Below are 20,746 nucleotides of genomic sequence, written 5' to 3'. Positions count from 1 at the left end.
TGAGGTGGGCAGAGTGGGAATGCCCCACTGGCAGCTTTGGCAAGCAGCGTCTGGCATGGCCAGGTGTTTCCTTAGGAACATTTCCGATCAAGTCTAATTCTGGAAGTTGACGGGAAGTGGGCTTTGCCCGGCTCCTTCCCCTGCACCTGAGTCTAGTGAGAAGGCTGGTGGGGGGGGCAGGGGGCGGCTGGAGCAGCTGTGTGTATTCGCCTCTGATAGCTTGGAAAGATGTATGCGTCCCCTGGGGTGTCCAACATCTGCGTCTGTAGACTGAGTTGGGCTCTGGCCAGCCCCGGTGGCAGTCGGGTGGATCTGGATAAAGTCGGGGTTGGCCGCTGCCAAGGCTGACTGACTTCGGGATCAGAAGGGAGGCACACCTGGACTTGAGCGTCCGCTGGAGGAAGGCGTGCTAGTCACCTGGTCGACACTCCCCTCCCCAGTACTCAGAAGAGAAAAGCGAGGTTCTGGGTGGTGACGGGGGTTGTACCAGGTCACCCACTGGTAGCTGAGAAGCCTTTGGAACGCAGGCCTCCTGGCTCCCATCCCTGGCTAGAGCGTGCTTCACCATGCCAAGCTTCTCCCTCATCCTGAAACACTGCCCTTATCTGTCCTCTGAGCCTTAACACCCCTGAGGAGCTTGCTGGCTGGGCACCTTGGCACGGTGTCCTCCTGTGTAACATGATAGTGATGGTAGCCACCTTACAGGATTGCTAGGAGCGTTGAATGCAGCAGGACACACAGTACCCTCGTGTCAGTGCCTGGCGCGTGTAAGCACTCAGTAAACATTAGGTGTTACTGAGTCGCAGCGATAACGGGTAAAATGTGTGTTCTCTTCCAAGAGGCGACACTGTGACTTACAGTCTCACTCAGCATCTTAGAGAGGATGCTTCCTGAGAAGTGTTCTAGGAGATCAGAGGCCCATTGCAGGTGCTTTAAGTCTTCCATTTGTAAAACTTACATACATGGCAATCCCCTAGGGCCCCTGTTAAAATTCGGATTCTGATTTAGTAGCTCGGGGGTGGGGCCTGGGGTTCTGCATTTCTAATATGCTCCCTGATGATGTTGGTCCTTGGGGACCAGAGTTTGCATAGCAAGGAGGCAGGGACTGTACATTTCAGATTGTACCTTGTCAGAGCTTTAACCCGGGTTGCTAAAGAAAGAAAAGCTACAGAGAATGCTACCTACCTGTGCCATTTTCTCATTTTTAAATTAGTCTGGCTTCATTTCTAGGGGATGTTGGGGATATTGCTAAAAGTTTATATTCAGGATGTGATGAAGTACCTTATAATCTCAGTAGTGAGACACAGATGTCCTATGAATTATTTGCTCTCCTCTCTGGGTCACTGGAGGTGGTTTCACTCTCACCTTATCACGAGTCAGCTCGTTACTGAGAGTAGCTCTGTGGCAGCCAACCACCCATATCTATCCTCCCCTTCCTTACTAACCAAACCTCAATTTTATTTGAGGCAGGAGTGTGTTAACAAAACTTTATTTCCCAGTCTTGATGCAGAGGAATGGACAATGTGATAGAAGCAAAGTCATTAGGTAGGGCTTACAGAAAAGTTTTTTATTCACGGAGGATTTACTCCACGGTCAGGTAACCGTTCCTCTTACTTCCTGCCTGGAACACATACAGAATGACTGGAACTCCAGCAGCCATCTTAGGACATGAGGCAACCTCAAGGATGGAAGTCGCATGGTGAGGATGGTGGGGCAAAAAAACAGAGCTGTGGCACATTGATGGTACCACAAGCCCTTCCCTACTTAACTCCAGACTTCCTTTACATTAAAACAAACAAATCCGGTTGTTTCAGCCAGTATTTGACAGGTTTCCTATTACGTGAAGGGTGCTAAACCCAGTGGTAACTGACCCCACCAGAGCAGGTGCAGTTTAGCAGGGCAGACACGGGTTGAAATCTGTGTCTAAAACTGTCATTCTTCTGAGCATCCTTTGTGGGATCCCCTAGTCACGTAGAGGCAGGGGAACTGGATTGAGGGTCAGGAGCCCAGGGTGCTCAGCTCAGCTTTGCCATTTCCTAGTGGTAGGATCCTGTTCCTTTAACCTCAGTACCCACTCCTGTAAAATGGGGGCGATGGATGACAGAGTCCAACATAGTGCAAGGTGCAGAACTCACTCTGCCGGTGTTGGGTGAGGGGTGGGTCTCAGGATGAAGGAGAGGATGCAAAGACCAGCTGGCCGCAGTGGCCGATGCTGATGTGAGCAGCGAGGGGCCGTGCAGGGGTGCAGCTCGGGGGCAGGCACTGATGCACCTTTCAGTGCTTCCATTAGAGGTGCCCACCTTGGTGCCCCGAGGGCCACGGAGCACTGCAGCCTCTGCTGGAACCGAAAGGGCTTGGACTGAGTGCCCCGTCTGCATGAGTGAGAGGCTGGTTTTGCCCAGAGGAAGTGGGGTGGCACGAGTAGCCTTCAGCTGGCCCTTGGGAAGCCTGCCTCAGGCCTCCTCCGCCAGCCCTGAGCTTTAAGCCGAGGCCTGCGAGGTGGCTGGCAGCATCTCGGCTCCAGCACTGCTTTGCTGCTGAAACCCACAGGACTGCGCCCCAGCTCCTAACTTTGGAGCAGCCGGATGGGCTGGGGGGTCAGCAGTGAGTGTGCATACTCTCCTGCTGCCTGGAACCTGCAGTGAGATGTCTTCAACCACAGCACAGCTGTCCACACCTCCTTCATCCAAACCAGAGCACCTTTTTGCTGCCACTTTCTCTCAACCGTCTTCCAGACCTGAAGCCATCTCTCTCCATCTTCCTCTCTTGCCCACCCCAATTCCTTACGTTGGGCACCTGCACTATTTCCACTCACACGGTGCCAGCTGGTCCCTGGAGGGCAAAAACCATATCCCTACGATGAGCTGCAACTATCAAGAGGCATCTTGTCTCCTTGCACACAGAGAATGGAGAGCAGAGGCCGAAATAGGACTGCTGGCAGTTGGGGAGGGGACCTCTCACAGCTGGGCCATGTGGGGCTCCATCTTTCCGACCAGCCGCTAGATGGTCTGAAAATGCCATTTCCTTACTGCAGCCTCTTCCTAGATTTTTTGATATGATTGAAACAAGGTCCGTCTGAGTGGACATGGTCCACATGGGTCAGTTTCCTTGCTCAGGGATGACAGAGGCAACCAGCACAGGTATGTACTTTCAATCCCCTGCCCACCTTTTTAAAAAAATAGTTGTAACTAAACTTTTTAATGGGAAAGGGCTATGTGCACGTGGGAATAAAAGGCAACCAGGACAGGAGAGTATGCGTTGCACGGCCCCTGTCCCTCCACCCCAGTCCCTTCCTCACAAGCAGCTTCTGTCAGCTGAGACGTGAGCAGGGTATTGTGCATACCTTCTAGGACGAAAGAAGGGACAGCACAGGGGCGTGCCCTGCCCGCTCTGGGGCTGTCGCAACCAGGTCAGTGGGAGAGAACTGAGGAAAACCCAAGACAGTTAAACTGCGACCAGGGGCTTTTCTTGTGTTGCCCCGGCTGGGAGGGTTTGGAGCGGGGGCTGAGGCTGGCGGGGGTGACGGGAAGCATTTTAATGCTGGCTTGGAACAGACGTCAAGGCAGCACATAGTGTGAACGAGGCCAGCCCCCTAGGGAGCGGGGCCAAGGCCTTTACCCTAATTCTTTGGTGGGGGGAGTTTGAGATAAGCCCAACTCATGTGTAAAATACCTTTATTTGTGTAGCTGAAGGGACGGGGCTTGCCGCCTCCTGGGTGGAGACTCTGAAATCACAGTCCTCATAAGGATGTAGTCTCGCGTGGGACCCCCTGTGAGACCCGCCCTGGACAAGGTGTCAATGACAACCATCCTGCTCCAGGCTGGTAATTAAGGAACAGATGGAATTTTTTGTACTGTCTTCCATCATTTTGTCTCGTGTGTGCGCATGTGTGTGTGTGTGCGCGCTTAATTAAAGAAATTTAAAAAAACAGCAATGATCTCACCACGTAGGAAACACTGAACCTCTGCAATTACAAGATGCAAAGTTGCAATCTCTTACGGAGGAGAAAAGAAATGGGTGTGTGCAAGTCCAGCTCAGAGTAGCATGCGTCTTAGCTGAATGTCACAGCCTGGGAGGAGAATCAGTTAAATTTTGCTTTTGTGGTTTACTTTTTCCTTCCTCTGCAAACGGATTCATGAGTTCACGTAACAAGACTGCTTCGCGTTAAACCTCATGATTGGATGATCATGGCTTCCTATTATGAAATGAGAGCATTTTTTGATTAATGGCACATAAAGAGCAGAACTTATTTTTAAAACCAAAAACAGCACTTAGGAAACGGCCTGGCTGCCCACCCACGACTGATTAAGTGTCAGATGTGTTCTTCCTCTGTGGACCCAGCGGCATGCTGCTCTCTTCCTGTCTCTGCCACAGTGCTAGGTGGACCCACGCTGTGCAAGAGCCTCGTTCGACATCATTTTCCTCGCAGGAAGTCATAAGTATTGGCTGACAGGCCGGTGGTGGGAGGTCCCCACTGGCGGGCACACAGGCAGGCAGTGCACAGGAGCGGGGAGGAAGAGCTAGGTTAAGGAAACAGCGTCTCCCTACCTGGAGGCTGGGAGGCAGGTGGGTATCTTTCCTGATCTGTGGTTCTCGGTGTCGGAAGGTGATGGTATCACCTAAGACAGGGAACTGGGATAACTGGACGGAAGCTGAGAAAGTGTGAACTCAGCAAAATGGAGGCGAAGCAACGCATGCATCGGCCTAGCAGGGAGGTTAAGAGCAATGCTTTAGAGCTGAACACACTCGGCTTTGGAAGCTGTGAGGCCTTGTGAGGATTAAATAAAATTGTGCATGAAAATGGTACAGCGCGGTGCCAGGTACACAGTGAGTGTTTAATATTTGGGAGCTGCAGACGGTGGCGGCAACAGGAATCAAGTGCCCAGACAGCTGCAGTTGGAAACTGGGGTGCCACAGTCAGGTACCACAGGGTACAACTAGGCATTCATACCGTGGCTTTTTTTTTTTTTTGGTATGTATGAGTGTTCTGACTCCTCAATAGAGTTCTGAGGTCATCAAAGTGAAGGCTCTCTTGGACTCTATTCAGGGAAGCTTAAGTCCACAAAGCCCCTAGTTAGTGCTGGCTGTCCCTGAGGGGGTCACTGCAGCATGGTCACGTGGCCAGCCCCCTCTCAGGGCTCCCGGGCCACACACACCATGGGGGTCTGCTCCGGGACCCCTAGGCAGGAGGACCGGCCACACTGGTTCCGAGGATGGTGGACTGGAGATTGGGATGTTATTGGTCAGATAGTGGGGCCCGCTGCAGATGTCAAGCAGGAGAGGGGTGCGCGGAAGCTCGTGTTTGGCCAGAGGACTGGCAGCAGGATTGGACTGGCTACAGCCACAGGTATGGAGAACCACGAGTGTGAACATGCAGGCAGATGAGGACCTTAATTAGAGCAGTGAAAGAGCTTCTAGAACTAACTGGCAAGTGTTCACGATCAGCTGGAAGCGGAAAGGAGGGAGGTGACTTCTAGGTAATGCCATTCACTGAAAAAGGAAATAAGAGGAGAATGGGACTGGGGCAGAGGGGTGGGGTCTGAACATAGGAAAACGGTAGTCTGGGACACAGAGTTTGAGGTGCTTGTGAAACGTGTGTCAAGCATAAGAGCTAACATTTATTTAAAATTTTTTTTATGGAATATCAGTTTTTATTGGATTATAGAAGATGAAAAAAATTAAAGACTAAAAAACTTCACATAAGAAAGGTAATTGAAAAAGTAGAATATAAGTGTAAGCACATATGAAATTAACATTTTGTGAAAAGTACAAATGATAAAACTTGGTAGATAACTCAGATATGAAAATCCAGTGGGGGAACTACGGATAATTGTTTCTTGGTAGGTTTGCTTAGTGTTGCAAATTTTACATTATTTTGTAAGGAAGTCATAAACCATAGTTGCTAAACACGATAGCAAAGCTTGAAGTTTAAAATCTAAAGACACTGTTTTCTTTCTGTAGTCAAGAGAATCATGTTTTTGAAGATTAATTAACTTTTGGTACCTCTTAATCCCCTCCCTATATCTTGCCCCTTCTCCCTTCCCTCTCCCCACTGGTAACTACTAGTTCTCTATATCTGAGTCTCTTTCTGTTTTGTTATATTCATTTGTTTTCTTTTTAAGTTTAGATTCCACATATAAGTCATAACATACAGCATTTGACTTTCTCTGTCTTACTTCATGTTACCCTCCATATCCATCCATGTTGTTACAAATAGCAACATTTCATTCTTTTTTTATGGCTGAGTAGCAGTCCATTGTAGATATATACTATATCATCTTTATCCATTCATCTATTGATGGATACTTAGGTTGCTTCCATATCTTTGCTATTGTTAATAATGCTGCTATAAACATTGATTGGGGTGCATGTATCTTTTCAAATTAGTGTTTTCATTTTCTTCATATATACACCCAGGAGTGGAACTAATGGATCATATGGTATTCTGTTTTTAGGTTTTTGAAGAACCTCCATACTGTTTTCCACAATGGCTACACCAATTTACATTCCTACCAACACTGTTCTAGGGTTCCCTTTCCTCTATATGCTTGCCAGCTTTTGTTATTTGTGATCTTTTTGATGATAGTCATTCTGACACGTGTGAGGTGATATCTCATTGTGTTTTTGACTTGCATTACTCTGAGGATTAGCGATACTGAGAATCTTTTCATGTGCCTGTTGGCCATCTGTATGTCTTATTTAGAAAAATGTCTATTCAGGTCTTCTGCCCATTTTTAATCAGGTTGTTTTATTGATATTGAGCTGTATGAGCTGTTTATATATTTTGGATATTAACCCCTTACTGGTCATATCATTTGCAAATATTTTCTCCCATTCCTTCCTTAGGTTGCCTTTTGTTTGGTCAGTAGTTTCCTTTGTTGTGCAAAAGCTTTTAAGTTTAATTAGGTCTCATTTGTTTATTTTTGCTTTTGTTTCCTTTGCCTTAGGAGACAGATCCAAAAGATACTGCTACAATTTATGTTAAAGAGCGTTCTACCTGTGTTTTCTTCTAGGAGTTTTATGGTTTCTGGTTTTACATTTAGGTTTTTAACCCATTTTGAGTTTATTTTTGTAAATAGTGTGAGAAAATGTTCTCATTTCATTCTTTTACATGTAGCTGTTCTATTTTCCCAGCAACACTTACTGAAGAGACTGTCTTTTCCCCACTGTACATTCTTACCTCCTTTGTCGTAGATTGACCATAAGTGCTTGGGTTTATTTCTGGACTCTCTGTTCTGTGTCTGTTTTTGTGCCAGTACCATACTGTTTTGCTTACTGTAGCTTTGTAGTATATCTTTTTTGTTGTTAACATCTTTATTGGACTATAATTGCTTTACAATGGTGTGTTAGTTTCTGCTTTATAACAAAGTGAATCAGCTATACATATACATATATCCCCACATCTCTTCCCTCTTGGATCTCCCACCCTCCCTATCCCACCCCTCTAGGTGGTCACAAAGCACTGGGCTGATCTCCCTGTGCTACGCGGCTGCTTCCCACTAGCTATCGATTTTACATTTGGTAGTGTATATGTATGTCCATGCCACTCTCTCACTTTGTCCCTGTAGTATATCTTGAAATCAGGGAGTGTGATACCTCCAGCTCTGTTCTTCTTTCTCAAGATTTCTTTGGTTATTCAGGGTCTCTCATGTTTCCACTCAAATTTTAGATTTTTTCTGGTTCTGTGAAAAATGTCCTTGGTATCTTGATAGGATTTGCATTTGATCTGTAGATTGCCTTGGGTATTTTGATTATTTTAACAACGTTCTTCCAATCCATGAATGCGATATATCTATCTATTTGGGTTGTCTTCAGTTTCTTTCATCAGTGTTTTATAGTTCCCCAAGTACAGATTTTTTTACCTCCTTAGGTCAGTTTATTACTAGGTATTTTATTCTTTTTGATGCAATGATAAATGGGATTGTTTTCTTAATTTCTCTTTGACAGTTTGTTGTTAGTGTATAGAAATTCAGCAGATTTCTGTATATTAATCTTGTATCCTGCAGCTTTGCCAAATTCATTGATGAGCTGTAGTTATTTTTTGGTGGCATCTTTAGGATTTTCTAAGTAATAGTATCATGTCTTCTGTAAACATGACAGTTTTACTACTTCCTTTCCAATCTGGATTCCTTTTATTTTTTTTGGTCTAATTGCTGTGGCTAGGACTTCCAATACTATGTTGAATAAAAGTAGTTAGAGTGGGCATCCTTGATCTTAGAGGAAATGCTTTCAGCTTTTCACTGTTGAGTATGATGTTAGCTGTGGGTTTGTCATATATGGCCTTTATTAAGTTGAGGTATGTTCCCTCTATACCCACTTTGAGAGTTTTTAATCATAAATGAATGTTGAATTTTATGCATCTGTTGAGATGATCATGTGATTTTTATTCAGTTTGTTAACGTGTATCGTATTGATTTTCAGATGTTGAGCCATACTTGCATCCCTGGGATAACTCCCACTTGATCATGATGTATGATCCTTTTAATGCAATATTGAATTCAGTTTGCTAATATACTTTGTTGAGGATTTTTTTGCATCTAGGTTCATCAGTGATACTGGCCTGTAATTTTTTTTGCTTGTGATATCTTTTCTGGCTTTGGAATCAGGGCAATGCTGGCCTAACAGAATGAGTTCAGAAGCATTCCTTCCTCTGCAATTTTTTGGTATAGTTTGAGAAGGACAGGTGTTAACTCTTCTCTAAGTGTTTGTGAAGCCATCTGGTCCTGGACTTTTGTTTATTGGGAGTTTTTTATTAATTTCATTTCTGGTAATTGGTCTGTTCATATTTTTTATTTTTTGTTCATTCTTAGGAGAGTGTACATTTCTAGGAATTTGTCAATTGCTTCTAGATTGTTCACTTTATTGGTGTATAGTTGTTCATAGTAATCTCTTATGATCATTTGTATTTCTGTTTATAGGTTGTAACTTCTTTTTCATTTCTGATTTTATTGATTTGGGCCCTCTTTCTTGATGAGTTTGGCTAAAGGTTTATCAATTTTATCTTTTCAAAGAATTGGCTCTTAGGTTCATTGATCTCTTCTATTGTTTTTTAGTCTCTATTTCATTTATTTCTGCTCTGATCTTTGATTTTTTTCATTCTACTAACTTTGGGTTTAGTTTGTTCTTTTTCTAGTTCCTTTATGTGTAAGGCTAGGTTGTTTGAGATTTTTGTTTCCTGAGGTAGACGTGTATCACTATAAACATCCCTTTTATAACCGCTTTTGCTGCATCCCATAGATTTTTGGATTGCTGTGTTACATTTTGATTTGTCTCTGGGTATTTTTTGATTTTTTTTCCTTCAGTAATCCACTGTTAGTTTAGTAGAATATTGTTTTAGACTCCAAGTGTTTGTGGTTTTTTTTGCAGTTCTTTTCTTGATTTCTAACCTCATAGCATTGTGGTCAGAAAAGATGCTTGATACGAATTTCATTTTTCTTAAATTTACTGAAACTTGTTTTGTGGCCTAGCATGTCACTATGTAAACTGGTGCAGTACTTTGATATAAGGATTGTTTACCTGGCTTTCTTCTCATTTCCATTTGCATGGAATATCTCTTCCCATCCCCTCACTTTCAGTCTGTGTGTCTTTAGATCTGAAGTCAGTCTCTGTAGGCAGCATATATACAGGTATTGTTTTTGTATCCATTGAAACACTCTGTCTTTTAATTGGAGCATTTAATCCATTTACAGTTAAAAGTAATTATTGATAGGTATGTACTTATTGCCGTTCTCTTAATTGTTTTGGGGCTGTTCTTGTAGTTCTTTTTTGTTTTATTCTCTTCCCTTGTGATTTGATGACTACCTATAGTGTTATGTTTGGATTCCTGTCTCTTTTGTGTGTATCTATTATAGATTTTTGGTTTGTGGTTACCATGTGGTTTATATATAGCAATCTATATGTATATATGTAATTACATTGCTGATCTCTTAATTTCAAATACATTTTAACAACCCTGCATTTTTACTCCCCTCCTCCCACACTTACTTTTTTTTGGCATCATATTTTACAACTTTTTGTATCCCCCTAACTACTTATCACAGATATAGATGATTTTACTACTTTTGTCTTTTAACCTTCCTACTAGCTTTACATGTGGTTGATTCACTACCTTTACTGTACTGCCTTTACCAATCAGCTTTTACCATTCATAATTTTCATGTTTCTAGTTGTGGCTTTTTCTTTTTCGCTTAGAGAAGTCCCTTAACATTTCTTGTAAAGTTGGTTTGGTGGTGCTGAACTCTTTTTATCTTTTGCTGAACTCTTTTTATCTTTTGCTTGTCTGTGTTAACTTTTTTTTTTTTTTTTTGGCGGTACGCGGGCCTCTCGCTGTTGTGGCCTCTCCCATGGTGGAGCACAGGCTCTGGACGCACAGGCTCAGCAGCCATGGCTCACGGGCCCAGCCGCACCACGGCATGTGGGATCTTCCCGGACCGGGGCACGAACCTGTGTCCCCTGCATTGGCAGGCGGACTCTCAACCACTGTGCCACCAGGGAAGCCCTGCTTGTCTGTGTAACTTTTGATCTCTACATCAAATCTGAATGAAAGCCTTGCTGGGTAGAGTGCTCTTCATTATAGGTTTTTTCCCTTTCATCCTTTTAAATATATTATGCCACTCCCTTCTGGCATGCAGAGTTTCTGCTGAAAAGTCAGCTGATAGCCTTATGGGAGTTCCCTGGTACATAAGTTGTTTCATTTTCCTTTTAATATTCTCTTTATTTTTAATTTTTACCATTTTAATCACAATGTGTCTTGGTATGATCCTCTTTGGTTTGGTCCTGTGCTTCTTGAAGGTGGACGTCTATTTCCTTTCCCAAGTTAAGCAAGTTTTTAGCTACTATGTCTTCAGATATGTTCTCCGCCCCTTTCTCTCTCTCTCCCCCCCCTCCTTCTGGGAGTCCTATAATGCAAATGTTAGCATGCTTGATGTTGTCCCAGAGGTCTCTGAAATTGTCCTCGTTTCTTTTTACTCTTTTTTTCTGTTCCACCTCGGTGATTTCCACTATTGTCTTGTGGGTCACTAATTTGTTCCTCTCTATCGTTTAATCTGCTGTTGATTCCTTCTACTGTATTTTTAGGTTCAGTTATTGTATTCATCTGTTTGGCTCTTCTCTGTATTTTCTGACTCTTTGTTCGAAACTTCTAACTTCTGTATCTGTTTTCATCCGTTCTTCTCCTGAGCTGTTTGATCGTCCTTGTGATCATTACCTTGAACCTTTATTGGCTAGACTGTCTGTCTCCACTTCACTTACTTCTTCTGTGGTTTTATCTTGTTCCTTCACTTGTAACACATTCCTCTGTTTCCTCATTTTGCCTAATTTGCTGTTTTTATTTCTATGTATCTGGTAGGTTGGTTACATTTTCTGACCCTGGAGAAGTGGCCTTTTGTAGGAGACGTCCTGTGCATCCCAGCAGTGCACTCACCTCTGGTCAGCAGAGCTGTATGTATGCTGTAGGGGTGCCCCCTATGTGGGCTGCCTGGGTTCTCCTGTTGTGGTCAGCTGACTGCTGCTGGCAGTCTAGTAGGTACGGCTGGCCCCTGGTCCAGTTCGTTGCCAGGCTGCTGGTTGGTAGGGCTGGGTCCTGAGACAGTTGGCTGTGGAATCTCAGAGTGTCCTGGGGCTAGGGCTGGCCCACTGGTGGGCAGAGCTGCGTTCTGGGGGTGGGGACTGGGGTTCCCAGATCTAGTGTTGACCTGCTGGTGGGCAGGGCCATGCCCCAGGGGGTCCTGGTGTGTGGGGCTGGTCCTGGGGTTAGTGTTGGCAGTCTGGTGGGCAGAGCTGGATCCTGGTGTCCGGCTGCAGGGATTGGGGGTCCTGGAGCTGGTGCTGGCCCACTGGTGGGTGGGTCCCAGGGCTAGTGTTGGCACACTGTGTATGGGGTTAGTTCTTGGGCCCTCTGGACAGGGCTGTGTCCCTGGGCAGCTGTGGGCTCAGGGGGTCCTAAGGCAGCAGCCCTGCTGGTGGGTGGGTCTGTATCCCCACGCTGTTAGTTGCGTGGCCTGAGGTGTCCCAGTGCTATTCCTGACAGGCTGACTGGCAGAGCAGCTAAGAAGCTGGTGCTAAGAAGCTGGTGCTAAGAAGCTGGTGCTAAGAAGCTAGAGAGGATTCCAAAATGGTGCTTGCCAGCTCTGGTGTTCTCCTGGTAGACAAGCTCCCAAAAATGGCTGCCACAGTGTCTGTGACCCCAGTGTGAGTTCCAGTTGCCTCCTGCCTTTCTGGAAGGCTCTCCAAGATCAGCAGGTGGGTCTGACTCAGGCTGCTTTCAAATTACCGCTTCTTCCCTGGGTCCTGACGTGTGAGATTCTGTGAGCACCCTTTACAATTGGAGTCTATTTCCCATGGCCCCCTGGCTCTCCTCAAAGTCAGCGTGCTGGCCTTCAAAGCCAAACGTTCTGGGGGCTTGTCTTCCTGGTGCAGGACTCCCAGGGTGGGAAGCCTGATGTAGGGCTCGGACCCCTCACTTCTCGGGGAGAACCTCTGCCATTATAAGTATCCTTCCTTCTGTGGGCTGCCCACCCTGGGGTGTGGGTCTTGGCTAAACCTGCCCCTGCCCCTCCTAACCGTCTTTTTGTGGTTCTTTCTTTATATCTTTAGTGGTAGAAGATCTTTTCTGCTAGATTCCAGTCTCTCTCATCAGCAGTGGCTCTGCAAACAGTTGTAATTTTGTTGTGCCCACGAGAGGAGGTGAGCTCAGCGTCTTCCCGCTCTGCCATTCGGCCAAGTCCTCGAGAGCTAACATGCAGTGAGGCCTAACTCTGTGTCAGACCCTGTGCTGAGCACCTTACGCATATTTAATCCTGCCAGGCTAGAAACAGGTGCCATTATTCCCATTTTACAGATGAGGAAGCCGAGGCACAGTGAGATTAAGTAACTTGTCCAAAGCTGCACAGCTAGTAAGGGGTGGAAGAGCCAGAATTTGAGCCCAGGGCATCGATTTGACCCACACTGCTGCTCTGTGACATTTGGACACCTGGGTCAGGAGCTCAGGGTGGATCTGAGTGGTAGCTGTAGACATGGAGTCATCTGAGGCCAGGACAGCACTTAGGCCCCGTGGAGCCAGCCAGGAAACGTTCCCAGCATCAAACTCGTCCTTTGCATTAATAATCAGGGGTAAGTACCCACATCTGAGGTGCCCTTGAACTTGGGGGCACTGTAGGGGACAGTGGGCCGTTTCTTAAGCATCACTGCTCAAGCCTACAAGCCCCTCCAGGATGCTTTGCCCAGAGGAAGGGGGAGGCGGGACGGCATAATCGGGTTGACAGCAGCTTTGGGACAAGCCCCCACGAAGACACGTGAGACAGCGCAGGTCCCAGTGCCAAGCAGCCCTCCAGGAGGCCAGCCCAAGGCAGGGAGGGGTGGCAGGTGTGGCATCCAAGCTGTTCTCCGAGAGCCTTCCCCAGCAGGACTTACCCAAAGCTTACTCTTTGCTAAAGACTAAGTTTAGTGTTTGAAAAATTCAGATAAACCCAAATCTTAGAAAGCTGATGTCCTAAAGGACACTACAGGACACCTAGTTCAGTGTCCCCACTTTCCAGAGGAGGACATTGATGCCCAGAGAAATTAAGTGACTTGGCCAAAATTGTCCAGTTAGATGTCGTGGCAGGGCCACCACTTCGTCATACGATGATCCAAGGGTGGACACACCAGGTCCTCTACCTGTTGAGAACGTGTAGCCATGACCTTCTTCGTAAAGAGCTTTCTCTTAGGATGATGGCCAGTTTCCTTCTGTGTTGCAGGCCAGAGCCTGTTGGAGCTGTTCTTATTCTAGTCCTTTCACTCCCCTAGGCAGCTGCAGTCAAGTTCTGACTTAAGGTCGAGAATTCTGGAGTGAGGAGACGGCAGAATGATGAAGAAGCTCTTAGCCTGCAACCTGCAATCCTTTCTGTAAACCGCTTGCTGCCGCCCTCTGCTGTGGCCCCGCCAGCTTGGCGTCCCTCTTCCTGCACAGGTGAGAGCTTGCGCAGACTGTGATGCAGTCACACGGACCCCCCAATAGGGCTTTGCCGCTGCTGCTCAGCAAAGAAAACAGTGCACCCCGCTTGTTACAAGGAGTGGTCACGCCGATCTTCTGAGGCTGGTGATTCCCAGGCACAGGGAAGGTGGTTCCCATTGGATTGATCTCCCACGCCCTTGCTGCTCAGAAGTGTGATTCCTGGACCAGGGCCATCAGCATGGCCCGGGAGCTAGTTGGAAATGCAGAATCCCAGGCCCACCTAGACCTCGGAGTCAGCATCTGCGCTTTGAAAGGACGCCCAGGTGCTTCCTGGCAGTGGCGCAGGGGAACGGCGCTGTGCCAGGTCCTCTTTCCCAGAGCCACCTTCCTAGGTTACCAGACCAAGGGCATATTATCAACAATCCCACCACCTAAAACGCAGCCAGCAAGCACTGCAGCCCTTCTTGCTTCCCCTAAAACCTTCAAAAAGACAAGACAGGACCAAAAGGTTGAGCAGAGAAGGTCTTTGTCCTATAAAGCAAATTCTCAGGTTGCTCAAGAAAGGGGGCAGACGTAAGTACTCAAAGAACAAAGCTGCCTGGGGCCTTCCCTCGGGGCAGTAACTTATATTCATCATTCCCAGGTTACTAAAGGACAGAAAGTTGGTAAATACATTTAGATATTCTTTAGAAGTTCGGAAGAAAAAAACTTTGGTACGCTAGGACTCATCTAGAAAGTTATTTGTGTCCAACAGTCCTTCCTTCACCGATAACACCAAATAACATGAGCTGGTTCTGTGTCCTCATAACTTGCTGTTGTGCCGATGCGCTGACCTACCCCTTCCCCCGACCCCTACCCCAGCCAAACCAAGAATTTTCGGTGGTTCCTGCTGGTGGTCGATAAAACAACACAGGAGTCAAGGAAATGATTTGTTTTTAAGACTTTTTTTTTTTGGTTTGTTTTTAAAGAAACTGCATACATCATTAGAGACAAACAATAATTTAAATACCATGCAGTTTCTGTATGTACAAAACCTAGGCCATAGAGATCCAGTTTAATTTGTGTTCTATTCACACTGTCTTCCTCGTACAGCCGGTGGCTGTTACAGCAGAACACAGGAGAGTGCTCTGATACAAAGACAAACTATGTACAGACACCCGGGAAGCAACTGGAAAAAAGCAACCGGTTTGGGGATCAACAGACAACTGGGAAGAAAAAGTTGTTTAAGGTGACCTTCGCCCACTGGCTGTGCACAGGGAGAGCCTGAAATTCCATTCACCGAAGCACACACCATGATTTTCATTCGGCAAATATAAATACACGTTGATAAGCAGGAGAAAAATAAGCTCGGAGGTTTTCATCACATCAACCGTCACGTCGTTTGGTTTCTCTAATCTGACATAAAGGCTAAAGTTTTACAGAGCTTTGAGGGCCTTTGGGGAGGAAAATATCAACAATTTCGAAACAGTAAGTAGGCTGATGGCCGTCTCTTCCGTCATGGATGGGGTGGGGACTTTGGGCGATTTGATTTCGAGAGGGGAACGTTTTGAGAAATCTCAACGTTTTTCTTCTGATGCTAATGCAAATGAAAAAGGCTCTAACTGCAGCTTTTCCAGAAAAGGGATGCTTTGTAAACCAGCCAGCCCATCTTCTCTTTCCCCCTTAATATGGAATCGTCATCTTGGAAAGAAAGAAACACATTTTTCAATTGTCATAACAATGTGGCAAAAAGGAAATTTGGATAGATTTCTATAAAGACCTCAAGATTTCAAGGAAGGAAAGACAGCAGAGGGCTCATCCTGTGACCTACGGAAGTTGCTGAGCTGCTTACAGCGGGCTTGGAAGAGCCCAGCTCGCGGGTGGTGACACGGGAGGGGCACCCTTCCACTTGCAGGGAGTTACTTCGGGACAAGGCTGCCCTGCAGGAGGAGAAGTGGAAACTGCGTTCAGTTTCTTCCATGCACAAAGTGGCTACAACCGTAGGGCACTTTGGGCGGGAACCCGGGACCGCTGGCTAGCTGCGGGGAACTCGATTTAGGCATCGTGTTCCCGGGGAATCTGAAAGGTCCGGAACCAAGGCCAGCAGAGAAGCCACTGGCCTCTGCGAGGCGTCCAGGCAGCGGAGTGAGGTCCCTTAGGACTCGCTCCTGGGCCAGGGGCAGGCTGACTGTCGCTCCAGGCCACCGCGAGCCACAGGAAGCCCAGACTCAGATCCTGGCCCGGCGGGCACCTCAGCCTGGAAGACGCGCCCACCGCGGAGGAGGTACACGGCAGAGCCCCACGTCCCTCGGCGTGCCACCTGCACTTTCAAAGGTCAGTAAGCCTTTCGGGAAGACGCCATTTACAGCCACGCTACAGCCCTGGCCGCATCTTCCCTGAATCAGTCACCCCACCCACGGCCGTAGCTATGCGGATTCACCATTCAGAGAAAAAAGGATGGGGTGACACGTCCTCCTGGGGCTGGGCGCCAGGCGCTGCGAGGAAAGCGTGCACCAGCTTGGCACGAGCCGGCGGGCACTGCCTGGAACGCTGCCCCAAGCTCCCTGCCAAGTGCACGGTGATGCCGGCCACAGGGGCCGTGAGCGCCAGCGGAAAAGGAACTGGCCTCACCCATGGCTGTGGGGCCCAAGAGTAAATTGATCCCACGCGTTTTGGGGTGGGGACCAGTTAACTCTTTTTTTGTGAAGCCCAAGCTTGGCATCTTTCTAAAGCCTGGGCCTCTGTGGCGGGGAGCAAGCCGTCACTGGGAGAGCTGGTAGGACCTACAGGATCACGGCAGGACGCCAGGCAGAGCTGCACGGCTGAGGGCCCTACAGGCTCCATCAGGAAGGAAACCGGAAGCAGCTCAAGCGGCCTCCTTCAGAGCGCAGTCAGGGTTTGGAGAGGCCCCTCCTCCACTGCACATCCTACCCTCACCTACCCTGTCACCGCTGCTTTCCTGTGGTCCCGAGAGAGGAGGGTGGTCAGAGATACATCTCCAGTCACCCTCACCAGCATCAAGGGGGAGAGGAAGGCTGCTCCCCGGAGAAGCAGGCATGGAAGGTCCAGCACAGCAGGTATGGCTGGCGTCTGCCCAGCGCTGGGGCTTCTGCACAGACTCTTCAGTGCAAAGCAAGCCTGGAAGGCCCTCAGGTGGTTCTGGAGGACCAGTCCACCAGCGGCTGGAAATTCAGCCTTTCAGGAATGGTTTCTGGCCTGCAGGCATCGGTCCTCGACTCAAGGGCCATTAACAGCCAAGCCACCCGGTCACCAGCCCTGGGGCACGCAGAGAAAATGAAGAACATGGGCCAAGCAGTTTGTCACCCCAGCCTTTATGCCCTCAAAAGGGGGCTCATGCTCACACGTGTGATCCCACCACGCCGCCCGTGGCTGTTGGTATGCGTAAGATCACCCGTGACACCGGGCTTTGCTACTGACAACTTTCCCCTTCTAAACCAGAGCTTCCTGGAAGGCAGCCCGGCTCAGCCTGAGGGGACAGGACAGGCGCTCGTGCCAGCCTTCCAGGCCTGGAGCACGCACTGTCAGCCACAGGCTCCCCCAGAAAAGGGCTCTCCCTTCAGTTCACGGCCTGGGTGATAGCTGGAGGGAGAGGAGGACGCTGCTCCCTCAGCAGCCGCCGCCTCAGGGCCCCCCAAACCACATGGCACACCTGGAGCCAGTGTATCTGGCCAAGTCTAGAAGGCCAGCCGGCTCGCCCGCTTTGCACAGTCATCCCAGGCCAGATCCACCGCCTCGGCTTTCCTTGGACTCTGCCTCCAAAGTGTCTGTCGCCTAAGGCTTGCCGGAGCCTGAACAAACGTGGTACCTGCCAGCCTGGCCGGAGAGGCCCAGGGCTTCTCCTAGTGCTGGAAAGTCTCCGGTGTCCTCGGCCCTGCCCGGGGCAGGGCACAGTCCCTTATCAGCAGTGGCACCAGCACCTCTGACCACGGAGCCGTAACCATCGCCATCCTGCTTGTGTTTCCTTTTCCTTTTCTTCTTTTAAAAAAAGGTCGTTCAGAAGATTTACATCGTAATGGGGAAGTGAATAAATACCAGCACTTATGGTTCTTATAAACTTATGTTTTGAAGACAGCATAGCACTCAAGAGGAATTCGACTGTTAAGGTCGGTGAAACCTAGGAAAACAAATAATTCAATCAAGACCCGGGGGCTGCGAAAGGTGTCGGATTGGACACTCCAGATCTCCATCCTCGAATTCCTTGTTTCTGACAGCCACGGGGAGGCTTAACTCTCCACAGGACCCCTCAAGAACTGTAGGCCCACCGAGTTCACCTCTGGTTTTGGAGAAGTTTAGCCTGGAGCTCCCGGCCCTCAGCCCAGGCAAGGACTCAGCAGCAAGGTGGGGACCCCAGCCTCGCGTCTCCGAGTCAGGCACTGTTTCTCCAGATGTTCGCCCAAGGAGAGGGTCAGAAGAACTCAGTCAGCGGCTCCGTCGCTGACTAGCCCTGTGACCTTGTATAAGCCCCTCCTATCTCTCTGTGCTTCAGTTTCCCCAGGTAGCATCACACACGACTGTCTGGGAGAACGACATGGAATCAGGCGTGATCCCGCTTCCCAAGTCCCATGTGGATTCGGTACTTTATCCTAGTTTGGTCTCCGCTGACTGGCTGTACATTGGCAAGTGATCTTTTCTCCTCAGCTTATGTTCTCATAACTACCCACCATGTTGGTGGTCTGGCATTTAGCAGATCTTCAGTTTGAATGAGTTAAAAACTAGGCTTTGAGAAGGCTGCGTTCAGCCTGGGCCTTTCCTGCTCCTTCCCTTACTTTGAGAAACCACAGTGGAACACGTGGATCCTCACGTAGCTCTTTCTTTTATCTTCTCCCCCCACTGCACCCACCTCACCACTTGTCCTCCAGAAGCAGCTAGGATAGCTCAGTTTGCGGGTAAATGTTATAATTGGAGGGGAAAACAAACCCACTTGATACTAACCTTGTTAAATGTCTACTCAATTCGTGAACTTCCATTTCAGTGCTTTTAAATTCATTGAGCTCCTTCCGAATGGCAGCCTGCAAGGAAGAGAAGCCCATGAGAGTGCAGAGGATGGAAAGCAGCTCACCTTCTTTTATTCCTATGCTTTCTTTCTTCGACAAAGACATACACGTGCACAAAACGGATTCTTCCACCGGGAGAAACAAAATCACCTGAGGTCTCCTTTAGAGCCTATGCAGAGTCCCGTCCCCCTAAATCTAAGTTGCGAGCACTCCGATTTGGGATCCTGCCCAGAGCTGTTCCACCTGGGCAGCGCGAGGGCCCTTCCACCTGGCCCACACTCCTGGGTCCTGAGTGCACATATCTTTCTTTGGTGAATCTAAGCTCATCAGAGGCACAGCGACGCCTCAGGATGGATACTTCTAGAGGAGGTGTGTGAAATTCCCCAACCAAACGAAGGGGTGACGGCCAGCTGCCCCCTTTCCCTTTGACTCATGAAGCCTTGGCTCCTTTACAAGTCTGTTGACTCTGAGGTGATATATTTCACCATGGAGGGTATGGAATGTGTTTTGAATAACCTCAAACACGCATGAGATAAACCTGAATGACCTCGTCCTCACAGTCACAGATGTGGCCATCGTCTGGGGCCACCGAGAAGGCGGAAGGAGGACCGGAGCAAAAGAACGTCTGGGGTTGGAGAAAACCTTACCTCTTCCTCGGGGCTGAAAATTTAAACGTGGGCCCATTCCCATAGCTCTTTCTAAGGTTGATACGTGCTTTGATGGGAAGATAATCAGGGCACGGAGAGTCTGAGGATGGAAAAGTCTTTTTTTTCCATTCATCCAAAAAACTTCTATTGTGTGCAGTTGTACTGTGCTAGGTGTATTATGCAAAGAGGAATCAGAAAAGTTGCCACTGTTTGAGAGTTAACAGTCTAACAGAAGACATAAGTGCATAAATAATAATTTATAAAATGATAGGCATCTCTAGAAAGGAACAGATAAAACAATTTCTACTTCAAGTTGGTCGTCCATTTTTGGAGAGCCAGTTAAGATGCCACCCCTCAGTCAGACTGCTTGTATAAGTAAGATTAAGGGCAAGGCAGAAAGCAATTTAATACTTCTTGTTTTTGTGTATGTGAGAATTTTTATGATTATAAAAGTAATGCGTGAGAAAATGGGCAAGGTACTTGAACAGACATTCACAAAAGGCCAGTCAACATATGCAAAGGGGCTTGAGCTCATCAGAAAACAGGGAAATGCAACTAACCGTCCTGAGAAACCACTACACACCCACCCAAAAGGGCTAAGATGATACCACGTGTTCACCGAAATAGGCAACGATGAGAACTCTCATAAGCTGCTGGTGAGCATGTAAATTCATACAATCACTTTGGGACACTCTTTGGCATTACTACTAAAGCAGCGAACCCTCTCCACACTGCAGGACACACATATTCTGCTTCTAGATTCAACCTCAGCAGAAACGTGTGCACTCGTGAATGAAAAGACATGGAAAAAGAACGTTCATAGCAGCATTTTCATCACAGCAGCGCTGTCCAGCAACAGTAAAGCAGGTGGATACATTCTGGAAGACTCGTAACTCTAAATACTATGGTATTTCTCTTTACAGTCCTCTTTGTGCGTATTTTATATTAAAGATACACACTCTGTACCCTTCCAATAAAAATGTAATAACACAAGTGTTTCTTCCTAAGATAAAGTTATTTGTAAACATTTTAATGGTCACACGATAGTTGACCGTATTCTTGTTACTGTGATCATTAACGTGCACTGTGTGCCAAGCACTGTGTTCAGTACTTTGTATTCTCTATCCAGCCTGATCCCAGAGCGCTATGCTCCAGCACAATCATCGTTTCAT

The 20,746-nt window shown here is 47.6% G+C and overlaps 1 protein-coding gene and 1 long non-coding RNA gene across 5 annotated transcripts in view; one reads left to right on the top strand and one right to left on the bottom strand.

The window, feature by feature from the left end:
* Window positions 1-12,064: 12,064 nt before the first annotated feature.
* Window positions 12,065-15,146, top strand: LOC309827792. Its single transcript, XR_014297249.1, has 4 exons — window positions 12,065-12,240; window positions 12,595-12,684; window positions 13,786-13,948; window positions 15,026-15,146. It is a non-coding gene; the product is annotated as an uncharacterized lncRNA (long non-coding RNA).
* Window positions 15,147-17,924: 2,778 nt separating this feature from the next.
* The window catches only part of PHACTR1 (phosphatase and actin regulator 1), a gene marked incomplete at its 5' end in the record, with an annotated part of 541,508 nt that continues 538,686 nt past the window's right edge, over window positions 17,925-20,746 (bottom strand). For 3 of the 4 annotated variants that reach the window (XM_082662612.1, XM_082662614.1, XM_082662611.1), the window contains one exon: window positions 18,778-18,942. In XM_082662612.1, coding sequence (XP_082518738.1) covers window positions 18,799-18,942 — 144 coding nt within the window. In that variant the 3' untranslated portion in view covers window positions 18,778-18,798. Of the gene's footprint in view, window positions 18,048-18,777; window positions 18,943-20,746 lie in introns of those variants that run through there. The other variant, XM_082662613.1, reaches the window with a different exon arrangement.

Source organism: Grampus griseus (genome assembly GCF_964374135.1).
Source record: "Grampus griseus genome assembly, chromosome: 10".
NCBI lineage: Eukaryota > Metazoa > Chordata > Mammalia > Artiodactyla > Delphinidae > Grampus > Grampus griseus.
Note: the sequence above shows the minus strand (reverse complement) of the source record. Positions and strands in the feature narration are given on the sequence as shown.